The following is a 22500-nucleotide window of genomic DNA, read 5'->3' as shown; positions in this document are numbered from 1 at the left end:
GTTTTATGTGCATTTAATAAACATTTCTACATTAGACGAACCTTTGCCGTATTAGAAATGGACCACTAAAGAGAAAATGAATGTGAAAAGAAACTTTTAATCTTTATTAATCTTATTTATTATCATTATATCATAATTTCATTGTGAATATTTTACATCTCCAATTTTTAACAATTTTACACTAAACATTTATTAACTTATTTTACTATGATATACTCTTGTACACGATGGTTCTTTTTTATTTTTACTGTTTTATTTCACAGAACTTTTATTCATTTTATGAACACTTTTAAAATATTTTTTATAATAATAAAAATATCTTAGGGACCTAAGAATTTTCAGTTGCAAATCTTGTGAGGACCAAAACTCAGTTTCGCGGACTTAGGTGACAATGAAAAGTCCCCGGTCCTTCAAGGAGGTCCAGTTCGAGTTCTAGTTAGTGGTTGTGGTGCGCAGAATAATTGTGGTCTCGGCAATATATAGATAAGTGATTAAGTTACATGTTTATGTGAGAGAAGCTGGTTCTCATTTAATGTTTGTGTTTCGTGTTTTTTTGTGTGTGTGTGTGTTTTATGTCTGATTTGTCTTTGACTTGTGTTTTAGTGTTTGTGTTCCCGAACATACTAATCGGTGGTGTTAGTGACCTCTTTACACCCTTGGGACGTTGCAATTAATAAACACAAAACTGACTCTTATATCCTTTGTAATTCCAGATGTTTTCCTCGTACAACACTTCTATTTATTAAAAATAAAACAAATAAAAATAAGATAAGATCGGAAGAAGATATAAAGGGTGAGTTCTGGTGCTTTACTGGGAGACTACATACACACGAACCAATATAATTCTCTTTACCTTTTAATATCAGGTCACAGGTTGTAATCCACTGTCACTATCCGTTACAAAGTTCAGAAAAATGAAATAAACACAAAAAGTGACAGCGTGTTGAGTGGGCGAACTCCAGCTTGCCCTCTCTCTGCCCCTCTCTTGCCCTCTCTCTGTGCAAGGCTGTTGTTTCGTTTCCTCGTTTTTAATTAATCAGTGACTGCAATTGCTCCTGCGTGCATGTAAGATTCCAAGTCTGATCACGACAATTGGTTGACTCCCCCCTTCCCTTCTACTCGCACTCATCCATCATGTCTGGTGAAAGGAGTGGGCGAGGCTATATTAAGTTTTATTTTGACGATAATATTATCGCCATTTGCGATATATATGTATATATATATATATATATATATATATATATATATATATATATATATATATAGTACACACACACACACACACACACACACACACACACACACACACACACACACACACACACACACACACACACACACACACACACACACACACACACACACACACACATATGAAAAGGGAAACAGCCACAGTAGAAAATAAAACTGAATCGAAAGTTTCGAACTCGAACACACACACACACACACACACATATATATATATACATACATACATACATACATATATACATATACTTATATGTATACTTATAGTCATAAATACTGTTTCCAGCCCGTGGACCCAACCCCAAGTGACTTCAAGCAGAACCAGGGGTGGTATTCACGAAAGGTCTTAGACTCCGAAATTTGTCTTAGACATACACACACAAAAAGAAGAAAAAAAGATGATTTGCCCCGTTTCTACATCTCAAAGTTAATGCTGGTAATAGAACACACATATTGTAAGAAATCGTATTTTGATAATCTATTTGTAAAGACGATATAAATAGATTATAGATTAAATATGGCAATAAATTTTGCCTATATCATGATGGTAATATTGTAAGCGACAGGTGACCACCGCAAGCCACCAGATGTAGGGGACACGAGAGTTGGGAGCACCGCGTCACCAGATGTGAGCGAGACGAGAGATGGACTTGGGTGGGTCAGTGAAAAGGGGCTTAGCTTGCTGGCTTATTCTTGAAGACAGATATGAGATCCCCCAAGAGGCCCCCGTGTCCCCGGGTGGAAGACGAGGTGGTGGAGCTAGACCTTGTGTGGCTTGGCCTGTCTGCCGTGTCTCTCCCTGTGCCTTACGGACGTGTCCTTTTATGCGGCGGTTCCCTTCGAGGGCGGATGTTTATCCCTGTGCGAAAAGAGAAAGCCGGGCGACATCTGCGTCCTGCCCAAGGAGAAGGGCAGCTGCTTGGACGGGGGGTGTGAAGTGTACATCCTTGCTACGTATTGTTGACAAATATTAAACATGTATATCTAAATGTGATGTGGCATCCCTACGCTAATTGTTATTGCATCACTTGTAAAATACACAATATAATAAAATACAGTAATAAAAATGTAGATGGCACAATTAGTGTTTGATAATTTGTTAGGAGTGGCCTCGAAGCTTTTCTGATTATTTCCAAAACAGAATAATCTTCAACCAAGGAAAATTTGCATAAGAACAAATTAAAGACCTGACAAAAATTAAAGAGTTATATATCAGTAAAATATAAGACACGACTAAACTAACGTTTGACAATTAATCAAGAGGGTCTTCTAAGATTTATCTGTTTATTTGACGCAGAATTATCTTCAAATTTGTTGATTTTAATATTGCATTGTAGTTTTGTACGAGGTCTCAGGATAAAGGAGATACGGGGTCACATGTTATTGCATTGTAGTTTTGTACAAGGTCTCAGGATAAAGGAGTTACAGGGTCATGTGTTATTGCATTGTAGTTTTGTACGAGGTCTCAGGATAAAGGAGATACAGGGCATAGCATTGAGATTTGCGAAGTTCTAGCTTCGCCCAGGTCTTCCATATATGGCCCGGCCTGTGTCAGCTTTTTATGGCTGTTTCATTTTGACACTCGGTGCTTACCGTGGCGATGGGATTGCCAGCAGGAGCTCCTGTCGCATAATCTCTGTACCAGCACGACGACTGTGTTCGGCGGACCCTGTCTCAGGAATTGTGTGTACTCACAATTACGAGTGCGGCGTTCGGCTCACCGCAATGCATGAACACCTCTCTTCACGGTTTATTTTCTCTATGATCTGCCATGCACAGTCGTAACCTAGGCGCATTCTGTGAAGAATGACTTTGGTACCTCTGTTGGTTATTTCAGAGTGTGCTAGTGGTTCATAGCCTGTGGCTTCTGAGTACCAGCTGGCCGAGGGGGAGGATCTCGTTTTCTCTCTGTGAAGCTGCAGGCGGAAGGAGGTTGCTGTCACCGTACACTTCTTCCTAAGTAATTTTCGACTTGGTTGTATAATCATGGGATTAGGGGGCATACCCCTGCCAATGTCGGCTGGTCTGTCAGCAAGCTTCCCTCTAATCCCAATGTGGCGGGGAACCCGATTTATGATAATTCTTCTACCCTGTGCAAAAATCCTCTGTGCCAGTGTGAGGATAGCAGTCAGAAGGTAGATATTGTCATTGGGTGAGCGCTGCTGAAGACAGTCGATGGCTCCTCTGGAGTCTGTATTTATGACCACATGTCCTTCCCTCACGGACACGTGGCCTAGGGCTCTCATGTTAGCAACTGCCTTTGCCTGTAGCGAGGAGGCGTTGTCTGTTACCCTCATGGATTTTGTGGCATCCTTTGCTGTGAAACCGGCGCCTGCAGTATGGGTCAAGGGATCAACCGATCCATCCACGTAGTATGTTCTACTACCTGGAGGAGTGATGGTTGCAATGACCCTCTGGATTTCTGCCTTTAGGCTATGCGTGGGGTATTCATTCGTTATGGTTGCCAAGCTCATGGCAGCGAAATCTATCGAGGTTTGTGCCCACGGCAGAGCTTCGACAAAGTCAGGGTGAGTGGAGTCCATGCCATTGGCAAGAAGCTGTTCTTTGAGCTGATGGCATATTAACACCCTTGCTGGTTGAGACAGCCAGGAGTTGTTTGCAAAGAGCTCGTTATCTTGTTCTAGGCGTCTGACTATTTTATGTCTTAGGCTTGTATTCCTGGGAGCCTGGATGACCTTTGTTAAGAATTGTGCTGCCATTAGAACGATTCGTGAGGCCAGGGGGAGGAGGTTTGCCTCCAGGAGGAGGTTTAGGACCTTCGCCCACCTTGGGGCACCCAGAATGACCGTGGCAGCTTCGTTTTCGACTGTCGCCAGTTTGTCTTTTTTTTCTTAATGCTAATCAGAGGAAGGGAGGCATAGTCCACAATGGACCGGACAGCATGTACATAGAATGATCTTAGTACTCTGTTTCTGGCTCCTATGCATCTCCCACTCATTGCTCTCATGACAGACAGTCTTGATTTTGTTCAGTCAACCAGGTACTGGACCTCCTTCTGGAAGAAGAGGGTCCGGTCTATCCTTACCCCAAGGTAGAGGTAGTCCTGAACCCACTCCAAGTCCATTCCCTGGATTTTCAGACTTGTGCCTTGAACTTTTTGTCTCAGAGCCATGGCTTTGGATTTGGCTGCAGAGATCTTTAGTCCTGTCCTACAACACTCCTCAGACGAGGTCCAGTGGAGATGATAGCAAGATCGTCTGTATAGGAAATGATCTTGCACCCCACTGGGAGGTTTATGTTGAGGATACAGGACATTAATGTGTTAAAAAGGGCTGGACTGTGAACCCTACTCTGTGGCGTTCCATTCTCTAGTGGCATGTGCTGTGATAGGTGATTTTGGAATTTGACTCTGGTTGTTGTATTCCTAAAGTAGTCACCTATCCTGAATGGCAAGAGGACTTGCCAATTCAAAACCTTCTCCAGGTCAAAGAATACTACCACAGATGTGCCCGTGCTTATTGTGCTCAAGAGTGTGGCTATGCTGTACGCTGTGCTCATGCCCCTGGAGAACCCATGGAGGTGTTCATGTGGGGGTCCCATTTTCCATTGCAGCCAGTTTAGTACCATCCTCTCGGCTGTCTTGGCCAGACAGGCTCCTTTGGTTTAGGGATGGGAACTGTGGTAGCCCTCTTCCAACTCTGGGGTAGAGTGGATGTTTTCCAGGACTTGTTGATGATTTGCAGGAATGCAAGCTCACCTACTAGTCCCAGGTGGGAAATGATGGGGTATAAGATCCCATCAGAGCCCGGGGCTGTGTCACAACTGTTTTTATAGGCATTTCTTAGTTCGCTCAGAGAAAAGATAACATCTGAGTTATCGGGTTTGGCTGCCCTTTCTCTGATATGAGCAAGTCTGTCTGGTTATAGATTTCTTGCCCTCAGTTCAGCTGGTAGGCTGTTGCTACTTGTTCTCGCAGAGAACTCGTGCGCCAGTCTGTTCGCCTCTGACTGGGGGTCATAGTGCATGCATCTTGGGGCTGAACGGCTGGTAGCTCGCTTGATCCGTTGCCATAGCTCAGAGAGGGTGGTATGGTGGCTGAGGGACTCACACCATTCCAGCCACTCTTCCTGCCTGACTCAGTTGGCAGTTTCCTTGGCATCCTGACAGCCTCCCTTAAGAGGGCTAGGTTGTCAGGGGTTCTTTGCCTTCGGAATTGTTTTCAGCACATGTTGACCACCCTAATCTCGTCATTGAAGTACCAGGCATCTTTGTGACTCTTGGACCCAGGCCGAGTTTTGGGTATGGTCAGTGAGGCTGCTTGATCAATGGCATTTACAAGTCTGGTTTCAAGCACTTCCACATTTTGACTTTGTGTGGGTTCATTGCTTCTTAGACAATGGGCCAAGGGGTTGTGAAATGTCTTGGATTCGGTCATGGCATTTTGGCTGGGTCACTATCCATGAGGGTAGTTATAGTGCCATAATGGTCACTTATGACAGTCTCATCGACACACCAGCCAATCCTCTCCACCAGAGTCGCAGTGACCAGGGTGAGATCTGATCTGATATATGTCTCAAGCACATTGGCTGTGTGATAGCCAGCCGCATCTGGTGCCCAGCAGGGAGCCAGGATGGGGTGGTATGCATTGAAGTTTCAGCCTATGATCACTTGGTCATGTGCTGCAGAAGCACAGACCTGGCTGATGTCTAAGCTCCTACAGCTTGGCCGGCTGTACACATTGTACAATTTCAGGGGCCACCCGACCGGGTGAATCTCGATGGCAAGAGATTCAACATCGTCTCCACAGTGCTGTGCATCGGCTATTGCAGAGCAGGGGATTGTTGCTCTGAAAAGGGTGATCAAGCCACTCTTGCCATCAATGTGTGGCAGCATGAAGACATGATACCCGGAGAAGTGAACAGGTCCCACTGTTAATGTCTCCTGGAGCATGACAATGTCAATGCTCCTTGACTGCACAATTGCGTAGAGGATGGCATTCCTTGCAGAGAAGCCATAGACGTTCCACTGCAGAATGCTTAAATTGTGTGTCATTACTAGATGATAGTTACATCGTCGTATTCGGATTGACTGGTTTTGGAGTCTGACAACTCCATTGTGAAGTCCTCGTTGCTAGAGGGGTCTTCTGCTATCAGGCTACCCCTGGGTCCACTGGGGGGTGGAGAGCCTTTGGTAGCTATGATTTGTGGTTTCCTTGGCTTTTCTCTGTTTAAGCTGTTTCTGTGCATTTTTTTCTTTGCAGGCCTTGCCAGGGCAAGGTCAGCGTGTTCTGGCTCTGGCTGCACAGATTCAGCCTGGTTTGGCTCTGACTGTGAGGGCATGGCCTGGGTTAGAGTGGGGAGGGGAGTCTCGTCCTGGTGTGAGGGTGAGGATGGGGCTGGTTTGGCTCTCTCCAGCTTCCTTCCCTTCAGGACTGCGACAGTCTTGGTAATTGCCGTCATGGCGACTGTGACTCCTTCTCGGCCTCTTCACTCGTTCTTCCCAAAGCTGTTGCTACTGCTGTGACTGCAGCAATCAACAGGAGAGTCATGTCTTCCTCATTGAGGAGGAAGTCATCATCTCTTGGGGAGGATTTTGTGGGCTGTTTGAACCTTTATTCCTGTGGTCTGCACTTTTTTTTCATTTCAGAAACTCCTGTTTGTTGATCTTCGGTTTCGGCTGTGGGGCGGCTTCCTTCCTCTTAGGAGGTTGGAGGCCTTTTCACTTTTGTTCTTTCTACGCATAGTGCTGGGGCGGACAAAACTGGTCGGTTCTTGGCAACCCCTTTGGGCTACTCTTCCTGACAGAGCAAGCAGCCCGGGTCATACCCTTGCACAGTTGGGAATTAGGCGTTGTGTCCCTCTTTCCCTTATATGCCTTGAGCCACTCGTGTTGTGGCTTGCTAAGACACCACATTTCGGTTTGGCTGTGCACTAGCCCGTGGTCGTATTTTGATTTAAACACAAAAGCAGGCACATACGTTCTGAATGTAGGTGCTCATTACCAGATCAAGGGTAGAGTTGGGGCACTTCTGTCTGGATTTTGTTGGGTTTTCTCTTTCGACATTCGGAAGCCTCATGACCTAAGGTTTGGTGATACTCAATAGTTGAGTGAGAGCCAAGTAGCACCTTGCCTCCCTTTCCTTGGATTTAGTGGTGAGAGGCTCATTTCCCCATCTTTTAGCTCCTTCGTTTCTGCAGAACTAAGGGTAGCTTGATATGATCTCTGCACCCAGATCGACAGCCGGATTTTGCGTTGCTCTCCAACCCTGCCATTAGTAGGCATTGTCGAACATTCAGGTTGACTGGCACTTTGAATTGGGGGAGGCGCCTGGGGGTTCAGATCTTCCTTGAGGGGCTAGCATGAGAGCCATCTGTTGGACAATCTAATGGACACATATTTTTTAATGTTTTTTCTGTCTTGTCCATCTTGGCAGCAGGCGTGACAGAGTCATCCTGTGCTTGGGGTTTTCTTTTGCCACCCGGAGGCACGTAAGGCTTCAGGGTGGCTGCCATGGTCTGGGCCTTGTGTGATTCGTCAACATTGGCATCCGTCTGTGGGGGGGTTTTAGTTTTATTTTCCATGTATTTGGACAGTGCTTCATCCACTCACGCCCCCATCCACCACCAAGTCCAACAAGGGGAAGCAAAGTGTTAGAGCAAGTGTCTAACAGCTGCAGGGGTGATGAGTGGATATAGCAGCCAATAAGCATTGTAACGGCACTCACGGACCAGTGTGACCCTACCTTCCGGAGGGAGAGCAGCCGATTGACCAGAACAGGCCTGGATCAGGCCGCCTGTCTTGCTGGAATAGAAGACCAAAGAGGCGTGTTGCTAGCCACAGGGTGTACTCATTCACGGCATCAAGGTACAGGGTCACGTGTTATTCCATTTTTGACTGACCGTCAACTGACTTGAACATCGACCCAGGTGGGTTAAGTGATGCCGGGGAAACATATCGTACATATCCCCCCAAGATACTGTAATGGACCTGACCGAGTCCCCCCCCTCCCCCTCTTGACAGCAGCAGCACTCACTCAGTACCATCTGTAAGCATTCTTAGCAGCCACCTGCAACCACTTCATCCGTGGAGTTAAAAAAAAAAAAAAAAAAAAAACATATTTATCTGTCTTATCATTTAATTTTTCTTGGATTTCTTTCACAGCCTCAAGATTTGATTTTCAGTTTCTGTTAATAGTCAAATTAGTTTCACTTTTATTTCTATTTATTTTATTTAAAAACATTCTTTCGACAAGACAGACAAGCATGTCACCGAACTCTCTCTTGGGTTGTTGTGCTCTTTTGGTTAGCAGTAGTTCGTGGAATGCCCAGCCTCCCTGGACATCTCCTTGGCGTTGGGTTTATGACAGAGAGAGAGAGGAAAGTATATTTTCATTGTTTACAAGAGGCCACTTTGGATGTGAATTGTAAATTTTGAGAATATACAAACTGAGGGTTTCAGGTTTCCCTTTTTAATGTTTTGATTTTGTTTTATCCTTGGTTTCATTCTTTTTACTTTTTGTTTTATTTTTTTTTCTATACATTACTTTTAAAGAAGTATGGACATTATGAAAAAGCATAGTAAATATAAAAGAATGGATATTAAAGTTAAAGTGAACAATATGAATAAAAAAATAAAGTGACTGGCTGAAAGAAGTTAAAAATGAAACCCCTTCATTTCATGAAAACAGCCAACTGTTGGAAGGCCACACTCTGCAAAGACCTATGTTAAGGATCTGAAATTTTAGGTGCTGGTATGCTAAAGGTAAAAATGGCATTTACAGAAAATAAATGAAGGGGAAAGTTTGCACAGCTTGATGAACCATGTCAAGCAAGGTCACACACACACAAATAAAAGCAAAAAAGGGGAAGAGTATTTGTATTTCTATATGCACTCATGAATGTGTGGCCGCAATATAATCCTAAAATATTTGCAATCCAGGGCGTCTCGACTACCTTCTTGGTAGTGTTGATGTGTTGGTTAAGGGCATGCAGGACTGGGTTGTTCAAGTATTGTTGGTACACGCGTTGGCCACAGATGCTTCCTTTTCTTGAGGGAGATACGCCCGCTGCCATTCAGTCTGTGGGTGTATTTCCTGAGGAGGAGTACCTCCACTATAAGTTTGTGCTGTCCCACATGTTGGAGGCTTGATTTTGCACTTTCACGCGTGTGCCAGGTGTGTATGCCAGTCCTGCAGCCAGTGCATTTGCTCCTCCAGTGGTAGAAAAGGTATCATTGTGGGTCTTGTTGGCAACTCACAGGACCCATTGGTCACATTGTTTTCCGTCAGTGCAGCTACTAATAGGGTGTGATGGGGGGAAGTCAGTATATACCAACCTCAATTCCTTGCATGCACCCAATGATAGGAACAGCTCCTTAGTAAAGGGTACAAAGTATTCCTCTTACCCAATAGAGAGGCCACCCAAGGTGATGTGGCACACATATGAACCAAGGCACTTCAGGGTGAGGTTCGCGACGTCCCGCAGGCCATCATGCTTCCACAGCTGCATAAGTTTAATGTTCATTCTTTTCAATATATCTGCCCGTGATACACACCTGTGCGCCGGAGTCTGCCACAGCAGCTGCCTGGTGCTCAGCACCGCCCTCATATACCATGGTTACCTTCACCGTGGGTTGGCAGGAGACACTGGTGCTTGCAATCCTTACGGCCCCTGAGACAGCATAGGCGAGCATGGAGCTGCTCTGGCGCTTCGAGCCCCTGCTACATCTCTTAAAGTGACCTTGCTTTCGACAGCTGAGGCAAGTTGCATCCCTGGCCGGGCATAAGGTCTTGTCCGGGGCGTGTGTCACGCCATTTTCCACAGAGCTGTGGGAGTTGTACCTTGTTGACCATAGAGGCGGCAGCATCAGGGGTGTGGCTGTCCTCCTCCTCTCCAGCATGTGCGGTGCCAGCCGCACGAATAGTTTCCCGCCATAAGCTACAGCTCACGGCGTCTTCGCGGGCCGCCTCATATGAGCAACACATTGGCCTAAGGGTATCAACACTATTTATTGAGTTACACATTTGGTACACTTGTTTCAACACTACATCACTTAGACCAAGTGTAAGCCTTTTCAGCAGCAAATATTCGGTAATATTGACACTGCATTGGTGGCACTGAAACCCACAATCACAAGCACTTTGTGCACACCTCATGAAAAAATCAGTGACACTCTCTTCCTGTCCTTGCACGCGCTTAAATAACTCCGACCACTGCACTGCCTGCATTGAGGCACGAAGCACCAATCTTCTTATGGCGTCCAACGCCTCTTTTTGGGTTAATGCACTCCATTCATCAAATCTAAATTTGGCGTCCACGGCTCGCTGCAGGGCAGGGACACAGAAGAGTCTATAGTGATGAGCAGCTTTTGTGGGGGCCACTTGCAGAAAGAAGAGCTAACATGTACTGGATCGCCTCCATGATTTGAAAGCTGCAGGCGACAACTCCAAGTCGCATTTTTAGGGGCAGCTACGGGAGGCACCCGGGGCGTGGGTCCTGCTGGCTGCGATGTCTGCCTCGCTTCCTGGAGCACTGACTGAGGCTGCAAGGGGCAGCAGGCATCGGCGCTCTTGCGTCGAGCGAGGAATAAACCCGCGATATAGAGGCATCTTGGATTAGTAAGTCCTTTATATCATTGAGCCATGTACGAAGTCTCAGGATACCACGTGGTATCCTTTATTGACCGAGGCGGGTTGAGTGATGCGGGGAAAATATCGTACAAGTTTTAAGACAATCCTTGTGTACGTGGGACACTTCCACACGTCCTAAAACTTCGGCTCGAGTCTTAGACTAAAAAAAAACACACACAAGCACACACTCAACACACACTAATAATGTGTTATTAGAATTACATTAAACCCAAGGATTGTATAGAAATAATTCACATTACACATGACCATACACGCTGGTAATCATGGAAATAGTAGCTGTTACATTAAATTTTTCATGAATTTCTTCTCCTTTAAAGGTTGAGGAACTTCAGAATGCACTTCGGAGTTCGTACATCTCTACAGTCAAAAGCGTTTTCTTTGGGGAGGTACTCCATCTTTGGCGCGTCCACACTTAATTGAAGTAAGTACTGAAAAGTTTCGAGTTTTATTTCATAATTAGAAGTAAAATTAATTAATGTAACACATACACATGCGTGTGCGTGCGTGCGTGTGTGTGTGTGTGTGCTATGTTAGTGTATAGTGTGCGCGTTCGCTGCACATACAACGCACCACACACACCCGCCACACTAACCACACACACACACGACACACACCACACACACACACCACGCACGCACGCCATCACCATGGTTGTGTATGAACTGTAATTAATCTTTACTTCATATGAAGATAAACTCGAAACTTTAGATTAGGATATATATTTGTGTATATCTTGTAGTGTGTACGTTGCTGTGTGTGTGTGTGGTGCGTGTGTATATATGGTGTGTGGGTAGTGTGTGTGTCGTGGGTGTGTGTGTGTTGTTGGTGTGTGGTTGTACGTGTGTATATGTGTGTGGTGTGTGTGATAATTGTGTGTGTGTGTGTGTGTGTGTGTGTGCGCGCAATTGTAGTTCGCCGTAACTGAACTACTAGCGCTTAACTTGGGGCAGTCGTTGATAAATTTCATAATCTAGCAGTAAACACTTCACGGTCAATACCAGTAATTCACCCGCTGAGTCACTTAAGAACATTGCGATTAGAAAGAATAGGCATGTGGTGCAGTGTCTCACACACACACACCAAAACACACACAACTCACACACACACACAACACACACACATATATTATATATATTATATATTATATATATCGATATATATATATATATATATAATATATATATATATATGCCAAGTGATGAAAACAGTATATAAAGGTTCAAGAACAGGCTGAACTTCAGAAGTGCTCCGGATTTGAGACCTCTCGGAATGAAAGCAAAAGGCAGAAGTGAAACTATCATATCACAGCCTTCCCTGTAAAAGCGAATAAGGGAGTAACTGAACAACATTATCATAGTGACGTCGTGTTTGACTAGGAGAAAGCAGGTTCCATCTTAAGTGAGGACTGGCGATCTCTACCTGACTTGAGCTAATTCTTTCATTTCTCTCTTATTATAGATCTACTTCTTTCTTCATCTATAGTATTTAAGACAGATAAGGTAAAATCAGGGATCTATCCTGAATGTATCTCAAGCTTAATCTGTTACCATTAGTGTTCATATATTTATATAGGTGGCGGTTAAGATTTAATGAATATTTCTTAACTGAATTACCTTTGTATTGGTAGTGACGATAGAAGTAGTTAAGTTTGAAAAGTGAGTAATAGATACGAGGGATAACGCAAAAAAGCGAGTTGAATATGAAGATTGTAGGTGTTTGTGGGGCGTGATGTTAGCTGTGACGAAGGATGTGATGTATTCCTGAGTATGTGGTTAGAAGGGATGATTCTGGTATTTAGGTACATGAGTGAAACATAGGGCACCATTTAATAGTTTGGAAATTTCTTGGAATAGTGCCTTGCGTAAGACTAGAAGTTATTCCTTAGGACACGAGAGTGTAGAGAGATTGTTATGATAACGATCAGAAAATGACGAAGATTTTGTTCTATCGAATCGATGTGTAAGAGTCACATCATACAAGTAAAATAATTGGGATGGTAACGTAGAGCTGACACTGTAGTTCAATCGGAAGTGGAGGCTTGATAAGCTGACGCCATGCGGTATACGGAAGAGGTAAACTCATTTGTTTTCTATTATCGAGCTCACGTATAAGTTTTATCTTCATTAACACAGAAATATGGGTTCCGATGGATAAACTTAAGTTCAGAGTGAGTGGGAGCATTGTAAAAGGAGAAAATATGATAGGATGAAATGGTAAATAAATAAAAAAGATTTCAGCGAAGTAAAATAAGGCGTGAATGTTAACTAGGCAAACTACCAAGGACTAGAACTATCATGAATGTATGCGTGTGTAGGTGGATGTTATATTTTATCAGCATATTAATTTTACATTTAAGGTATGTGTTTAGTGGTGACACCTTATCGGCAAGGCAAGATAAAAGTCTTGCTACCCTGACTGTGTAACTGAAAGGACTAGAGGCTTGCTCCCTTGCGTAACTGAAAGGACTGATTTTGTACCACATACCCTTCTCCCACGAATCTTCGGTAAGCGAATTTATCGTGATATTGCAATAAGCTTAATGCTACAAATTTAAACATACATAATAAGTGCGAAATAAATCGGATTTACAAAACATTATATGTTCACTCATTTGGTGCTTTTACAGACCATGAGCAGAGAGGTCCGGGGTGTGTGAGTGAGTGCAAAACACGTGCGTGGGCAAGGCTGTGTAAGGGCATGGACAGGTACAGAGTACGTGCATAAGTAACGTGCGTGGCACATACGTGAGCCAGTGCGAGGTCACATAACGCAAGAACAAGAAAGCATGCCGGACAAATTGCAAGTCTGTAAAAAGTGCATAGTGACTAGTGTGCCATCCATATAACTAGTTCATTATCCGCTTTACTAGTATGTCATCGTGTTACTGTTGTGTTAATTTTTCGACTATGACAGACGGGTATTCTCGGACGATATTTATAATTAGATTTATTGTGTGTTGAGAATGAATCTGATGATCATTTCCGCCGCATTCATCAGTCGATAATCCTGATAGCAGGGGAGGGCATGAAGTACATCAGGGAAATTACAGGGTAAAAAAAAAAGCTGAAATAAGAAGAATAGAGAAAATTAATAAAACCAGCACAAAAAACGCCTAAAATCGGTCAGTGACAACCTACGAACCGAGACGCCAACTTTCGAAAAATCCTACAGGAATCAAACCCATCGTCAGGTAAAATCTATGGGATTTTACCTATTCCAAATGGCTCAAATATCAAGCTATGATAGATACTAAAAATGACCCGGAATCGACATAATCGACGTCACAGAATGGCGTCGCCTGTTAAAAACATGTGTAAATAATTATAGAAACATATAAAAGAAGTATAATAAAAATGAATTACGAAAAACAGATGTTTTTGTCAAGGTAACCAATCTATACTTTTTACTGTAATCCTGATTGCATATACAGTCATCCGTTTTACAAGTGTATCATCCGTGTTACTAGTATGTCATCCATGTTTCAGGTGTGCCATTCATGTTACTAGTTTGTGCCCCCTCTCCCTTCCGTGTCGTTAGTGTGCGTTCCCACCCTCTGTGTCATTAGTGTGTCCCCCCCCCCCATTTGTCATTAGTGTGTGTCCCCACCCCGTGTCATTAGTGTGTGCCCCCCACCCAATGGGGCATTAGTTTGTGTTCCCACTCCCGTGTCATTATTATCCCCTCCCCCCCCCGGTTCATTGTGTGCCCCCCCCCCCCCGATTCATTAGTGTATCCCCCCGTGTTATTAGTGTGTGTGCCCCCCCTTGTGATATTAGTTTGTGTGTGTAGCAACTGTAGATAACAGCTCCCTAGATTTAAAAGAAGCGCTCGCTGCCACCACCCACTTAATTGATGTATAGGAAGGTTTATGGGTATGTAAAGATGAAATGACAAAGTGTGCAGAGGAGTGGAAGGAACGGAGAGCTTATGGTATATACATAAGCCTATTTCTTTACCAATAGACCACGTGGCTGTTTACCACATTACTCCAAGTCCAAAATAAGAACTACCGACTCAGCGAGGGCGTAGATGACGAGTTATCTGATCTCGCCTGACCCGACAGTTCGTCCAGCGCCCGGCGTGATAAGGTCGGCCTCCCCTCGCCTCAGGCGGGTCGGCCTGACACGTGACCCCATGCTCACCTCTTTACCTATAGACATCGTCTCGTGTGTTCCCATATTGTGTGGTACTCTCAGCAATAAAGAGTTATGCCGTTATACCAGTTGTAAAAGGCTATCATCCTTAGTACAATGGTGAACAGAGGGTAGTTATACTTGTTAACGGCTTGACTCTTTATTTCTGAGAGTTGATACCACGCAGTATAAAACACACAAGACATGTCTAGTTATAATCGGGCCGCGCGGAGGTCACGGTCAGCTGCCCGGAGAGAGGGCGGAGCTGACCTTAGTGCGGTGGTAGCTTAGCACGAACTCCCGGTCAACGAGGTCAGATATAAAATGTGACCTCCGCCCTCGCTGAGCGGGTGGTTCTTATTTGGGACATTTGGATCCACGTGGAAAACAGCCACGTGGTCCACTGGTAATAGAAATAGAATTATCCACATCCTGTAACAGAAATAGAATTATCCACATCTTATACCAGTATCACTATCCCTGCAAGCCACTGTACCAGAGTACTCATAGCCTCTTACAGAGATAATGGGTATGTGTATGTATGTGTATATGAGTGTATGTGTGTCTTGCTAGAATGTAAAATGTATGCATGTATTTTAGCTGGAGAGGTGTGTACAAGGGATTTATTCCCTAAACGTATATGGTATAGGATTTAGTATTGCTTTTATTCTGACTGGGCTCATTACACCTTTAACTGGTCCGTTCAAAACTTACACCTTTCATTACAATTACTAGAGGGTGGAAAACATGCTTTAATTAAACGTCTAAAACATTTATTAAGACACAAAACGAGAAAACACAAGTAAAACGCGAAATTATAACTTAAAATCAATAAGACAAATACATAAAACGAACAAGTAAAACACTCAAAGAAATAAAACAAGAAGAATAATGAAATAAAAATATGAACTTAAAATGTTTAAAAAATAAGATGCTTAGATAAAAGTAAAAAAACACCGATCTATACAATTCACTTGCTCGATTAAAAGGATACAAATGTCTCCCAATACCTCACTGATTAATACTCCACAACCTTTCAGAATAGAGGGCCCATTCCGGGGGTCTCTCAATTCACCTCCTGCTGACCAGAGCGAGTATAGAGCATCCTCACCCTCAGGAGATAAGAACTACGGAAGATATGCGCAGAGCTAGCTAGCTATGAGATTTGCGAAGTTCTGGCTTCACCCGGGCCTTTCACTTATGGCCCGGCCTGTGTCACCGTTTTATGGCTGTCTCATTTGTTTCTCTGACACTCGGTGCTTACCGTGGCGGTGGGATTGCCAGCAGGCGCTCCTGTAGCCGTGGTGTAAGCATCTCGCCTAATATCTTTACCAGCACGACGGCTTTGTTCTGCGGTCTTTGTCTCAATAATTGCGTGTGCCACAATTTTCTAGTAATGTGAGAAAACCCCGCCACCCAGTGTGGCGTTCGACCTCGCTGCCACTGATGCAACACCTCTCTTCACGTTCTATTGTTTGTCGCTCTGCCCTGCACATTGGTACCTCGGCTCTTCTGTGCAGCATGCCTTGTCGTTACCCCTTTATATTTCTTTCACGACTTGCCCGTTGTTTCATCGCCTTTGGTCTGGTCCCCGCTGGCCTCCCTTGTCGGCTCTCTTTTCCCTCTGTGCGTCTTGCCTTCTGCTTCAGGTTTGTGGTCTCCCCCTCCCCTATCGGCTGGTCTTTCAGACCCCGTTCTTATTCACCCTCTGGCTCCTTCTGTAGTGCCTGGGAACCCCAGTTTTATGAATAATTCTTACTACCCTGTGCAAGACTCCTCTGTGCCAAGTGTAGAATGGTAGTCAGAAGTTGATACGGTCAGTGGTGAGCGCTGCTGAAGAAAGTCGTGGCTCCTCTTGTGTTATGACCCCATTCCTTCCCTCACGACGCGTGGCTCGTGCTCCCATGATGCAACTGCTCTGCCTGTAGCGAGGAGGCGTTGTGTTTTACCTCAGCATCCCTTGCTGCGAAAGCCATCAACCTGAGTGTGGGGCGAGGGAGCGACCATCCATTTGTGTAAGATGTTCTGCTGCCTGGAGAGTGATGGTTGCAATGAACCCTCTGGGTTTCTGCCTTTAGTCTAGGCATGGAACAGTCCATTCGTTTTGTTGCCAGTCTCATTACCGAGAACTCTATTGAGGTTTGTGCCAATGGTGGAGCTTGGACAAAGTCAGTGTGTGGGGAGTTCATGCCTTGGCAAGAAGTGGTTCTTGCGCTGATGGCGTATTAACACCCTAGCTGTGTGAGACCAGCCAGGAGTTGTTTGTAAACAACTCGTTATCTTGTTCTAGGCGTTTGACTATTTTATGTCTTAGCTTGTTTCCTGGAGCTGGATGACTTTGATAAGAATTGCGCTGCCATTAGATCAATTCCGTGAGCCAAGGGAGAAGGTTTGCCTCCCACACGAGGTTAGGACCTTACCCACCTTGGGCACCAGAATGACCCTGCAGTTTCGTTTTCGACTGTCTCCAGTTGATCTTTATATTTTCTCTTAATCCAATCAAAGCGAGGGAACATAGTCAGACAATGGCGGTCTGACAGCATGTACATAAAGGATCTCTATACTTGTCCCCTACAGATCGGCGATCTTCCCACTCGAATATTCTCTCATGACCCAGGGATCCAAACGTCTTGAATTTTGGCTGTGCACGGATTCATACTCATAGAGGTAGTTCGGTGGCTTCCTGTCATGCGTGGAAGGAGAGGGTCAGTCCGTCCTTATCGCCCAAGGGTAGAGGTAGTTTTTGAACCACTACTTCAGTCCATTCCTTGTGATTTTCAGGGCCTTGACGTTTGGCCATTGAATCTTTTTTGTTCTCAGCGCCATGGCTTTTGTTGATTTGCTGATTGCATTTCGGAGGATATTCTTTTAGTCGCTGTACACTGCCAGCCTACTCACCGCCCTGGCGTAATACTGTAGGTTTCTAGAACAACGCTGGCTTTGTTTTAGGCAGTAGGTCCAGTGGAGATGATAGCAAGATCGTCTGCATGGGAGATGATCTTGTGCGTAGCAACCACTGTGTGCGTTTTCCATGGAATTGAAGGATTCACAAGGGTAATCAGAGTTGCATCATTATGTTTGTTAACGCATAGGGCCTGGATCTGAGAACTCCCACCGCTAAGTAACGGCATCTTGTCGAACGATCTCTAGTTGCATGTTGTCACCTACATTATCTATGCAAGCACCAGTTAGAATATCTATTCCTTAACCGATTCTATAGTCCAACCCGTATCCAAGTCCAGAGCTTACCATGCTGATTCCTCTCAGGATCAGACTCTCCCTGAATGGCAAGGGGGACTTGCCAATTCAAAACCATCTCCAGTGCAAGGAATACTATCCATTATGTGCCCCGTGCTTTTGTGCTCAAATCGTGGCTATGCTGTGCGCTGTGCGTCATGCCCCTGTTGACCCATGGAGGTGTTCATGTAGGGGGTCCCATTTTTACACACTCGTGCTAGCCCAGGTTCAGTACCATCCTCTCGCCAATCCTTGGCACAACACGCTTATGGGAGAGAGATGGGCTGTACCTAGCTCCCCGGCTTCCTTATAGTGGGTGGTGTAGGATTGTAACCTATGTGTACCCCGATCCTTCCCAACTCTGGGGTGATTACGATCGTTTGGAAGTTTCCCAGGACTTGTTGTGAGTTGCGGAATGCAAAACTTCACCTACTAGTCTCAATGGGAAATGATGGGGTAACCATATCCCTCGAGAGCCCCGGGCTTGTAGTTACAACTGGCTTTATATGCACTTTCTTATGTTCCCTCAGAGAAAAGATAACTTCTGAGTTATCAGTTTTGTGCTGCCACTGTCCATCGAGCTTGTCTCTCATAGTTACGCTAAAGTTCTCGTCTTTGGTATTGTAAGCGATTAACTTGGCTGGTTACCGTGTCCCAGTTTCGCGGCTGGCAGGCCGTTGCTACTTGTTCTCAGCAAGAACTCCGTGCGTCATTACTGTTCACCTGGAACTGGGGGTCCATGGTGCGTGCATCTTGGGGCTGCACAGCTGGTATCTTTTTGACCCTTGCCATAGCTCATAGAGGGTGGAATGGTGTGATGCGAAGGACTCACACCATTCCACCACTTTTCCTTGCCATGGACTCTTCTGGCAGTTTTTCCTGGCATCCCTGATAGCCTATGGCTAGGTTTGTCAGGATTCTTTGCCTTCGGAAATGTTTTGCGCACATATTTACCCTGTGGTTGACCTCCCTAATCTTGTCATTAAAGGCTACCAGGCAATCTTTGGATTCCCCTGGCCCAGGCCGGGTTTTAAGGATGGTCAGTGAGCTGCCTCTCAATGCTTTACAAGTCTGGCTTAACCACTTCCATGTTTTCACTTTGTGTGGGTTCATTGCTTCGCAGACAGTGGCCAAGGCATTCTGAAGTGCCTGCCAGTTGTGCCTTGTCTGGTTTCCATCTTGATTCGGTCGTTGGCCATTTCGGCTGGGTCACTATCCATGAAGGGTGTTATCGTTCCGTAATGGTCACTCCTGACGTTTCTCCTTACATGCCCTAGCCGATGTCCTTTCCACTGCCAGTGGAATCGCAGATGCCAGGGTGATTTTCTAAGACCCCCTCCTCTGACATACCGGTTGGCTTCCTGGGTGATACGTCTGGGAGCGAAAGTGCACTCTCGGTGGCAATGTCTCAAGCACGTCTTGGCTATGTCAATACCGCCTGCACCGGATGCCCTGCCAGGAGCTCAGGACTGGGGTGTTGCGATGATGTCATTCGAGAGGGTTCTCACCCTCACATATGACTTCACTCCGGATTCGGCTGGCATTTAAGTGCGAAGGCACAGTCGTTGCTGATGTATTAGGTACTAACCAGTGGTGGGCCGCCGTACACATTGTACAATTTCAGGGGACGCCCCGGCCAGGTGAATCTTGATGCCAAGAGATTCAACATCAACTAGTGTGGTGGCATCGCTATTTGCAGATGCACCGACGGGGCGATGTTTGCTGCTGCGTGTATACAAGGCTATGATCCGTGCTCTTATTGGCCTCATAGCGTCACGTGGCAGCATGAAGACCCTGATTTACTCCAGAGACAGCGCGAAGACGCAAACCAGGATATCCACAAATGTTTAATTGTTCTATCCCTGGAAGGCATGACTGATCAATGCGCCTCCTTGATCGCCTATTCTATTGGGCTGGGAGGATGGCTCACGCCTTGTGGAGTGAGAGGCAATAGGTAACATTGTTATCCACTACAGAATACTTAGATGTCATGCCATGATTTACTAGTTAGAGAGATTACTACCAGTAGACATCGTGCGTATATCAGATTTGCGACTGTGTCTTCAGAGTCTAGATCTAGACTCCATTGCTGAAGTCCTCTCTGGTTGCGAGTGATCCTTCTCCGGCTAGTCAGGCTATCTCTGGTTCCCTCTTGGGGGTGGCGGAGCGAGCGCTTTTGGCTAGTGTTCTGACCTTTGTTTATTTCTGGCTTTTCTACTAAGTGACCCGCACTGTGCTTTGTCACTCGTCTGGTTCAGGTTTGCTTTGCTGGCTTGCCCTGACAAGGTCAGCTGTTCTGATGCTGCCTCTGGCACTGAATCATCCTGGGTAGGCCTCTTCCTTTGAGGGCAATGACCTGGGCTGGAAGTGGGGAGGGGAGTCTCATCCTCGTGTGAGGGAGAGGATGGGGGCTGTTTTGGCCCTTCAGCTTCCCTTCCCTTTTATATTTTGTGACAGATTTGGTCATGCCGTCATGGCGACCTCGACTGCCTTATTCCACTCTTCACTCATCCTTCTCAAGGCTGTTGCCACTGCTGTGACTACAGCGCAGCAGGATCAACCATGTCCCACTCATCGAGAGGAATGTCTTCTGCTTTTTGGGAGAATGTTGTGGTGCTGTTAGACCCTTTCTTCTTTTGTTCTTCTGCACTTCCTGTTTGGGGGGGGGTTTTTTTTTGAGACCTTCCGTTTTCGCTTGGGGGGCGGCTTCCTTCCTCTTAGGAGGTCGGGAGGCCTTTTCGCTTTTGTTCTTCCCCAGACATAGGTTCCCTTTGGGGGTGGCGGGAAAAAGTCTGGTCGCTTCTTAGCACCTCTTGCCGCTTGAGGGCTGTCTTTCCTGACAGAGCAGCCAGGCCCAGGTGGGATGTCTCTTGGCAAGTTGGAACATTTGGCTGTTGTGTCCCTTTTTCTCTTGTAGGCCTAATGCACACTTCCGGTGTTGTTGCCTTGCTACAGACACCACATTTTGGCTTGGCTGTGCAGTTAGCCTGGTGGTGTCCATACTTCTGGCACTTGAAACACCGCAGTGGATCAGGCACGTACGTACGTAGGTTGTAGGTACCCCAGTTACCCAGATCAAGGGTAGAGGTTGGGGTACCTATCATGGTCACCAGGACTTGCCTGGTTGGAGTTCTTCCCCTTCGACAATCGGGAAGCCTCCACGACCTGTGGGTGTGATGCAGATCACCTCCACATCATACGAGACTGAGAAGCCAAGTAGCACCATCTTGATCCTCTTTTCCTCGGGATTCAGTGGTGAGAGGCTCACTTTCCTCCCATCTTTTAGCTCCTTTGGTTTCCTGCAGGAAAAAAGGTGGCTTGATCTTGGGCATGATGATCATGCCCTGATCTCGCGAAAACCGGGATTGACAACCGGAAATTTTGCGTTGGCTCTCCAATGCCCTTGACCATTTGGTAGGCATTGTCGAAGCCTTCGGGTTTGACAGGTACTTTAAACTGGGGGAAATGCCTTGGGGGTCCAGACTCTCCTTCAGAGTCGGTCTCCGGCCTCGGTCGTTTCGGCCCGCCCTTTCGGCTTTGGGGCTTGCTCGTGGGGGCACCAGCTGTTTCGGCTGGTTTTAGCTGGTGCTCCGATTCGTCAGGGGGGTCGTCTGAGGGGTACTCAGAGACTTCTGGGCCGGGGTGCTGGCCTGGAGGGCCAGCACGAGAGTCCATCTGTTGGCAAACTGGTGGACAGACATGTTTTTACATGTTTTTCTGTCTTGTACCATCTTGGCAGCAGGCATGACAGTGTCATCCTGTGCTCGGGGATTTCTTTTGCCACCAGAGGCACGTATGGCTTCAGGGTGGCTGCCGTGGTCTGGGCTTGCAGGGTTCGTTCAACATTAGTATTTCCCGTGTTGGACTGTTTTTTGTTGAGAACCAATGTCTAACAGCAACAGGGGTGTGATGAGTGGATATACGCAGCCAATTAGCCGTTGCACGCACTCACGGACGTGTGAGTACAACGGCAGCATGACTGCTGACCCTAGCCTCCGAGGGAGACCAGCCGATTGACCTGACGGCCACAATCAGGCCGCCTGTCTTGCCGGAATAGAGACCAAAGAGGTGTTGCTAGCCGCAGGGCGTACTCATTCCGGCATCGCTCAACTCCAGGACTCCCGTCTCCCAGCGCACAAGGCTCACGCACGGAAACGCGTGGGTAGTGTCACATGGGGGAGACAGAGGGGATGCCCTTCCACCTACAGGACATCATTGTTGGAACACTTTGCTCCTCCCTCAGTGGGAGGGGGCAATCTTTCATTTTCAGCA

General features: G+C 45.9%; 1 protein-coding gene across 2 annotated transcripts in view; it reads left to right on the top strand.

Annotated features, from left to right (window-relative positions):
- The window catches only part of LOC119571986, a 109458-nt gene extending 95232 nt beyond the window's left edge, over positions 1-14226 (top strand). Inside the window, exons 3-6 of one of the 2 annotated variants that reach the window (XM_037919039.1) lie at positions 1535-1684; positions 11176-11279; positions 13215-13362; positions 13485-14226. In XM_037919039.1, the coding sequence (XP_037774967.1) occupies positions 1535-1684; positions 11176-11274 (249 nt within the window). In that variant the 3' untranslated portion in view covers positions 11275-11279; positions 13215-13362; positions 13485-14226. The remainder of the gene's footprint in view (positions 1-1534; positions 1685-11175; positions 11280-13214; positions 13363-13484) is intronic. The other variant, XR_005228670.1, reaches the window with a different exon arrangement.
- Positions 14227-22500: the final 8274 nt, after the last annotated feature.

The sequence above is a fragment of the Penaeus monodon genome, chromosome 4 (assembly GCF_015228065.2).
Source record: "Penaeus monodon isolate SGIC_2016 chromosome 4, NSTDA_Pmon_1, whole genome shotgun sequence".
Lineage (NCBI taxonomy): Eukaryota > Metazoa > Arthropoda > Malacostraca > Decapoda > Penaeidae > Penaeus > Penaeus monodon.
This window is presented reverse-complemented; position numbering and strand designations above follow the sequence as displayed.